The sequence below is a fragment of the Monopterus albus genome, unplaced genomic scaffold, assembly GCF_001952655.1.
Source record: "Monopterus albus unplaced genomic scaffold, M_albus_1.0 scaffold31.1, whole genome shotgun sequence".
NCBI classification, from domain to species: domain Eukaryota; kingdom Metazoa; phylum Chordata; class Actinopteri; order Synbranchiformes; family Synbranchidae; genus Monopterus; species Monopterus albus.
The window spans coordinates 898,130-906,701 of record NW_018127911.1 but is presented as its reverse complement, the minus strand read 5'-3'; the positions used below and the strand labels follow the sequence as shown (position 1 = coordinate 906,701).

General features: G+C 39.8%; 1 protein-coding gene across 1 annotated transcript in view; it reads right to left on the bottom strand.

The window, feature by feature from the left end:
- The window catches only part of kif14 (kinesin family member 14), an 18,296-nt gene that overhangs the window by 3,390 nt on the left and 6,334 nt on the right, over positions 1-8,572 (bottom strand). The window contains 15 exon segments of the mRNA XM_020596855.1: positions 8-100; positions 587-774; positions 1,059-1,289; positions 1,624-1,724; positions 2,413-2,519; positions 3,273-3,414; positions 3,697-3,790; positions 4,151-4,283; positions 5,270-5,416; positions 5,708-5,855; positions 5,973-6,130; positions 7,099-7,201; positions 7,358-7,542; positions 8,145-8,208; positions 8,531-8,572. The exon segment at positions 8,531-8,572 is cut by the window's right edge and continues 60 nt beyond it. Of these exon segments, the coding sequence (XP_020452511.1) occupies positions 8-100; positions 587-774; positions 1,059-1,289; positions 1,624-1,724; positions 2,413-2,519; positions 3,273-3,414; positions 3,697-3,790; positions 4,151-4,283; positions 5,270-5,416; positions 5,708-5,855; positions 5,973-6,130; positions 7,099-7,201; positions 7,358-7,542; positions 8,145-8,208; positions 8,531-8,572 (1,936 nt within the window).

The following is an 8,572-nucleotide window of genomic DNA, read 5'->3' as shown; positions in this document are numbered from 1 at the left end:
CCGCTGCCAGGTGTCCAAGGGCCAGCAACGCTGCATCCAGGCACTGGCTGCTCTTCCTCCGTGCCTCCTTCACCATTGATGTGATCTCAGATTCACACCCCTGGGTAGGGAGAAAATTATAATTTTAGTTAACATCAAATCAGTACAAACACACTGACATTAGTCAGTCAATCAATCAAGCAAGCCAACAAAACGATGGACATAGTCAAGAAGGCAGTAAATACATTTAATGCTAGAGAATATGAGAAATCTGGAGTAAAATTGGGGAAAATTGTGTGTTTAGGTGCAAAGGCTGGTAAGGAATATAAATTAAATTTTCCATATATTCATGGTCTTTTTAGATCTCAAGGTTGAGAATTCCCTCTGCCTGTCCATTTCCATAGACAGTGCTCAAACAGCTCAGAGCTAAGACCCATCAATCAATGCTCTGCATATTGGTTAGCCATCCTGTCCCATCTATACTAAACTGAAAATCTTCTTTCAGCTCAGATTTTGCAGGCTTTTCAAATCATTTATAAAATGCATGTGCCATAAACAGCACAACATCATTTCACCTTTATTAAAGTGTGGTAATATTTGTGTTTACCTGAATAAGCAGCAGGAAGAACCCCCCCATCTTCTTGACTTGGCCCTTAACTTCATCAGCGACGGTGTAGAGCAGCCTGGAGGAGGGCTTAACACTTGCCAGCCACTGCATTGTAACAAACACTGCGCTCTCTATGGCTGTGGTGGCCTTGACCAGCTGAGCCTGAGCTACTACATTACATGCAAACACTGCAAGAGAAAAAGCTATTGTAAATGTTTGGTTCAAATACACCTTTACAGTAAATCAGAAAGAAATAAAAGGGTAATTGTTGGCCCGAATAAATGGCAGAAATGATATCTCAAGATATCACAAGCTTAGGCAATTAGAAAAATGATATGCAAAGTGCTTTTCTAATCATTGCATGGCTATAATTAACTAACCACTGACTTTGACGACCAATAACTGATGAAACCAAAGCACCAGCTTCCTTCTCTTCTCACTCACTACACATAAAAAAATGACTAAATCTCACCATTCTCTTGGCTTTCATCATCCAGGCTGTCATATAGATCAGATATGGTTTGGACCGCCACATACACCAGATTCAGATCAGAGGCCAACCTGTCAGCCATGCTCTCCTCTGTCCCACTACATCTGTGCAGACGGGCCACTGATTGACTAATCAGTTCCTTACAGATGCCAGGTGTAGCAGAGTCTTTACGGTAGGAATCGGTAGAGGGAGGTGGGGCCACACCAATCAACCCTTGGAGAAACACATCGAGGAATTAGAATATGCAAAGATGATCCCATTCAACATCATTCCTACAACACGTTCTCATAATAAATGCTGAAGTTCAAGAGTAGCCAGTCTTTAGCAACTACAATACCTAATCAAGTCTTTAGTTCCACAACTTTTCATTTCTATAATGGTGCAGCACTTTACAAATTCTTTTTTGTGTGTGTGTGTGTGTGTGTGTGTGTGTGTAGATTAAAATAACTTCTGCCCCTCCAGTCATCAAAACCAGGTTTCTGTCTGACTATTCAAAATATGGAGTCAGTCACAAAGCTGAAAACATTCATTTTGTGCAGTGTCTTACCACCATAATGTGAGGAGCTACTGTGAAGACTCTGAATTGGATGGACCCGGATTTCATAAAGGTGCCCTGAGATTCTTCTGCCCTTCAACAAACTTCTGCTCCTGATGCCAAACAAACCAGAAGCAAAACTTAACAGAATTTCAACCTTACATCTATTGTTTTTAGACATGTTAGTGCCCTCATTCACAATGGTGATGAGATGCTGGTTATTCCAGCATCAGTTGAAAGAAAAAAAAAAACATTTCAGTCACTGCAGCTCAAGGTTTGTTTGTAGGTTTGTTGTGCTAACACCGAGTAAAATGAACCAGCTGAAGTATGTCATCTTTTTCATTTGTGTGGATTTTCTTACTGGAACTGAGTGTTACGATTTATTTGTTGACATGGCATTTACTCTTAATAATGTAGGAAATTAATTTTGGTGGAAAGGTCAGTGATTAAGGCCATGTGGCTTAGGCATGGAATGAATGAAGCCAGAGAGAGAGAAAAGCATTAAAGAACTACAGACCCTTTACCATGTTTCATCTGGCTGGGTCTGCTGGTAGCTCCGGTACCACCAACCAACACCATAAAGATGCTTGACAAGAATAACACCAATGTGAGGGGAAAATGCTGGCAGTTTGCAGATGGGTTATAGAGTAAGAAATATGGGGACCTTTAATGACTTTAGTCTGGCCTTCATGGAAATGAAATGAATAAAGGGAGAAATTCTGTGAAACTGAATGTAGAGGTAAGGTGCTGGAAAAGAGACACTGAAAGGTTGGGAGGGGAAAGGAAGAAATGGATAATTACCTTCGGCGAGAGAAGGAGGAGGTGGAAGCAGAGGAGGCTGATATATCTTGCTCCCACTCATCATCAGGGTCATAAAACGCATCATCATCTTTAGAAGTGGAATCCCCCTGCAGAGAGTAAACTACTGCTGACATACCCAGTCTCATTTACTCAACTTAATGAGAAAAGTGCAGCAAAGTCAGGCAGCATCCCTCTATCAGGCATAAAACAACCCATTCTGGACCGTCAGTGAGGTCAAACACCTGGGAAGCTGGCAAACACACCTGAGCTTATGTCGGACTCTAAATATGTAGAATGAAGGAAACCGGCTGGCTGAACATAGTTCACTCATCAGGCATCATCCATTAGCTTATTAGAATAATTGTCAAATTAATTGACAATACACATGCTTACTAGGAATTTTCAGGCATTTTATTAGCCCTAGCTTTGACTACACTATTCTAATGTCTGTTGCCTAAAACACACAGAGTCTCTGTGACAGAAAAGAATTCCTTGTATGCTCAACATTATTTGGCGATTAAAGCTGAATCCGATTGGTACTTGTTGATAGCTTCGGCTTGATCACAAATCTAATCATTGCATATGGGTCATCATTATGAGACACTTAAGTTTCTGAGTTGATTTAAGGTAACATCTCTCTCTAATGAATAGCACCCAGTCCATGTTTACTTACAGTATAATCAGGTTAAAAGCTCATTAAAAAGCTGTTTCCTGTCAGTTAACGGTTCCATTTGTGAAATATCTGTTTGACTCTATTTATCAGGTTTCTGTTCAGTATGATATGCACTTCTTAATGTGTTTTAAAACAATAAATATCCAAAAGGCTACGACTCTAAAGGCAGAACTGAATTAAGGCAAACCTGTTCAAGCTCCCTCATGGCAGCCATGTTGTTCTGGAACTTGTCCAGGCTCCAGAATGTGGAGATTCCCAGCTTTGTGTTTTGAACCCGCACCTGTACCAAACCACCTTGCTCCAGATTCCCGCTATCTGAGCTTTCATGTCTACAACGGAGAGTGAGGATGCCGAAATGTGATTATTTTCCACACTGTCGAGCTTGAAATAAAGCTGTCATTGAGAGCTTTGTTATGAAACAAAACAGCAGTCACTTAAATGAATGAAATGTTTTTCCAGAATCTTTTGTAGACATTTTTCTTTCTCTCTTTTTTGTTACTAGTGTAAACAAGCATTTTAAAAGGCAGAACATTTCCAAGGCTAATAAATACAGTTCAAAGAATCGCAAAATTGCATGTTAATAAATTGATATTGAACAAGTCCTTTCATACCTGCTGAAGACTATGTGTTTCTTCATTTTAGCACTAATCTTATTGGCTTCTTCAATCATCAAGGACAACTTCATGGCATCCCACTGTGGAGGGACTGCGGTACAGAAATGAAATGCAATAACTCCACCACAACCAACAGCACAGGGTGAAAGATCACCTGAGTCTGATCCTCTGATTACAAACTGATTTGACAGCACAATATGGAACATGCTCACCCTATAAAGTTCAAATACTGTTAGATAGGTTATGCAGAATTCAAAGTAATACTATTCTTGCTGCAACATTTGATGCAAGGACATTATTCAAAAGACAATTAGCATGGGATTCTAAGAGGACAGTCTCTGAAACTGTTCTCATTAATCTGCTGGTGAAGGTAGAGCCTCCCAAATCTCATATATGAACTCTTAGCCTAGTTCCTAACTCCACTATGTAGTAGCGAGATGAAAGATCTTACCATTTCGGAGAGTGCGATTTCCCCTTAAAACTCTTTTCTTTTGCATCTCCTCTAGCTCTTTACTAATCTTTTTTTTCTCTGCCTCCAGGGCCTCAACAATCCTTGCTTGACGCACATGGCGCTCCTCCAACACCTGCAGGGAATCATGATAATGTACACAGTATTTTTAAAAAAGAAAGCTGCTAAAAATTAAGCTCTCAAAACACACCCCAGATCTACTACCAACTAGTCTAGATCTGACTTGAAGCCAAGTTGTTAGCAAAGCAAAGTAAAATTTATTTATATAGCACCTTTCTAAACCTAAGATACAAGGTACTTTACAGTAAAACAGAAGAGAATAAAACCAGATAAATACACATACACAATAAAATAACAACAACAAAAATGCACAAACAAGAACAAATACATCAGTAAGAGATGTTGCTAAAGGCCTGTGAATACAAGTGAGTTTTAAGGAGTGATCGAAAAGCAGTCAGGTTAGCAGCAGATCAAATATCCCATAGTATAGGAGTCCGTACCGCAAAAGCTCGGTCTCCCCAGTGTTTTTGTCTGGACTTAGGTACATCCAGGAACAACTGATTAGAAGACCTAAGTGTCCTCTCTGGAGCATAAAAATGTACAAGATCAGAAATATACAAAGGTGCTAGACCATGCACAGCCTTATAAACAAACATCAACAATTTAAAATCAATCCCAAAATGAACAGGAAGCCAATGGAGTGAGGCAAAAACTGGGGTTATATGCTCATGATGCTGTGTATTAGTCAGAAGACAAGCAGCTGCATTTTGGACCAACTGGTTGAGAAATGCCAATATACAGTGTGCTACAATAATCAAGTCTAGAACTAATAAAGGCATGAATTAGTAGTTAATAATATGGTCTCTTCCAGAGGAGGACAAAAAAAGGTTTGCTCATCAGTGCGAGAGGCAATAAGAACTGTAAAATAGTTAACATTCGAATATTTTAGGCCGATGGACATTGACACGGCATGATTAAGCAGAGTAGACCATTTTTTGATGCGATGTTTTGGAAAAAACTTGAAAACAACTTACAAGGAACTTACAAAAGTCAAGAGGAAGAGGAAATGTGACATTTCCAGGTGCTGCGCTATGTGCTCACCTGGGCCTCCATGTGCAGCCGGAGGCGTTTCTTGTGGGTGTCCACCTCTTGTTCCAATTCCAGCTTGGCCATCTTGAGTTCCTCCATCTGGCTGGCCACCCTTTGCTGGTGTAACTCCTGTTGACGCTTGCGTTGATTCTCCTCATTCTGAATTAATGATATTTTGGCATTAATCAGTACTCGCTGCACAAACTGACAGGGTGTAAGGATCTACATAAGACTAACTTCGACTATTTGATTTAAATTTGTGGTGATAGTTTATGTTAAGTGGTTTGTAAAATGTCAACACACCACTTGTAGAGTATAAAGAGTGCACTGGTCAGAATGACCGCTTCGTGCAAATGGACAACACTTAACAGTCATGACTCAAAGATCATAAATGGAAAACAAACACTGGCTCACCAGATCATGTAAAGAAATAGAGTTTAATTTGCGTACCAGCTCTCTCTCCAGGGTTCGGATCCTGTCCTCATAAACAGCCTTCTGATCAGATAGCTCCTTCTGGGCTACCTCCTTTGCCATCTGGATTCCCTGCATCATCTCTTCTTTTGCCTTCAGATGGGCTTCTTCAATTTCTGCTTCTAGCCTGAAACACAAGGATGGCTTATGCAGAATTCTTTTTTGCTTATTAATCTGCACAAATAGTTGCTACCCTGGAAAAACAATTTAAAAGAAGGTGGCTAGATTGGTGATATTCACTCACTGAGCTCTTTGAGCAGCAAGAAGCTCATTTTTGGCAAACTCGAAGTCTTTGTGTCCATCACCGGCGTCTGTCCAGCATGACACACGCTTCCCAGACTGCACCTCTGCTGGATGGTTGAAGCGGAAGTAGTGGTCTCCACCTAGAATGACCCTGTCACCCTGGAAACCACACATATAGAAGAAAAGTTAAATCCATTCATAAAACTGGTAAACAGAATGATCATGTTTAATTCAGCTGGGGAGTTTAACTTAGCAAAAATTACAAAAAAAAGGCAGAAAACAAGCCATTATGCTAATCAAACTCTAAGTTATCCCATAGTATTATGCTCAACTTAAAGTGAGCTAGGTGGTCTCACTCAGGGTTTTCCTTACCATAGTAAGGCTTAAGCGAGGCGTCTAAGTAATTTTAAAGAGCGCCTAAGTTGAGTGGATGTAAAAAGGTGGCATATCAGAATGAATGAATTAAAAAAAAAACAATGGTGAGTTATATGCACTAAAAAACAATGGAGAGATGACCTGATCTCAAAATGAAAGGCATGCTGAAAAACAGGATAGCCAACGCTTGTAACGCTCACGTATTACATACACTAACGTTAACTCCATGATGACAGGATGAAATGAAACTCGCTGTTATCAAGTTTGTGACCTCTCTTGAGCCGGTGGAGAAACAGAAAACACCGCTGTCTGCTGTTAGACGAAGATCGTTTGAAGGAAAGGGTGTATCGCTCTGTAACACCACTGAATAATTAGAGTGAACCAAGTGTTTCTGTAGTTCCAACAACAACAACAACAGAGTGAGATATCTTGATAAAACCATCAACTGATGACGATGCAGCATATTCTACGGAAAGGTGTACATGCAAATGGTTATGAAGATCCGTTGTCTTTTACATTAAATTAATCCTACATGTTCATTAGCATCTTGTTTGTTTCTTTGCCCATATAGGCAAAAAGGCACTTATAGCTGCCTCCATAAAGAATACATGAAGTAGGCTACAACTTTGTTTGCAATTGTTGTGAAAAGTAATAACATAGATAGTAAGGCAAAGTAAATAAGAAAAGAAATTGCTAACGTAGCTTTAACAAATGCCTAAACCATGTGAAAACACTGTCCCTGATGTACTTACATGGTGTAGGACAGCAGATTCAAAGATGAGGTTTCCATTTACAAAGGTCTTAGCATTTTCTGTAGGAGTGATGCTCACAGTGCCATGGATGCTGGTTATAACACTAAAACAAAAGGAATTTTTTTTTTTTAAGTCAATATCTTTTTCCTTTTCAATGCCTGCATGCATGCATGCAAGAGTGCAATCAGACCACATCTACTAGTCATAGAACTGTTCCCACCACTAGCAGCATCACATCCTTCCAGGAACTGAGTTTTACCAGTGTTGGTCAGCGATGAGGGCTCCAGTCAGCTGGATGTCGTGTGTGGAGTCAGACTTGAGCTTGCCCACTGTGGTGCGACCCTCTTTGATCATGTAGAGAAGCATCTCAGAAAGTTGAGGGTCCTCATTCAGATTCACCAGGTTGGGAAGACGGTTGTCCACTTTGAATGTCACACCTGCTTTCTGAGAACACACAGAGCAAGAATACGAATGAAGTACAGCTGACAAAAGCTTTTCTCCTTCCTGGTTTTGAATTAGCTCCCAAACAGTTTGGTAACACATGTAGCTATTAGTGTGAGGACACAGGAATATTTATTACTGCTCTTTTCAGGATTCCTTATTTTGATTTTTTTGGATCAGTGTGGTCTAGGGCTGCATGATAAATTGTTTTGTGAGCATAATTTAGACCTGAGTGTGATCTCAGTCTCACGTGACAATGATTCTGCCGGTTTTGCATTAGCAGGGAGATGCCTTGCATCAAACTAAGCGCTCCCTTTTACTCACTAAGCTGTGTTAACCAACAACTACAATTAATAACTGCAAAATCATTTATTTAACACAGCTTAGCAAGGAAAAGGGAGCGCTTGGTTTGATGCAAGGCATCTCCCTGCTAATGCAAAACCGGCAGAATCATTGTCACATGACTCACAAAACAATTTATCATGCAGCCCTAGTGTGGTCAGAGTCTATGATTCCTGACTGTTGCAAACTGTGGACAGAGCTGTGACATTTAAATAATAAATGTACTACATATATAAAAAATTAACCTGCTCAGAGCAAATTACCTGCAACTCTTTGGTCTCTTCACGTTTGCGAATTTCAGCTTGTTCCAGTTTCTCTCTCCATGCTCTGCAAGAATGAAATAAAACTAAAACTTAAAAACAACCTAAAATTATCTGTACAGAAGAAAGTACTGATTTTAATGCTGGTATATTAGTATCACTGAATCTGGTCAGACTTTTAATGATTGATGTTTAAATCAATGTAACAGCATGTGCAAAATGGAAAACAAATCAATAATTAGATAAAATGTTTAAAAAAATGTACATAGTAAATATATAACAATAATTATGAAGAATCACTTTGCCACTTGTCTAAAATGTGTAAATCTTCTACAGCTTTCACCTTGATCCCCTCATAGGGGAGGCTGACATCCAGCAGTAACACTGACCTGTTGGCCTCAACCATTTCTCTCTCTTGCTGACAGAGTTTG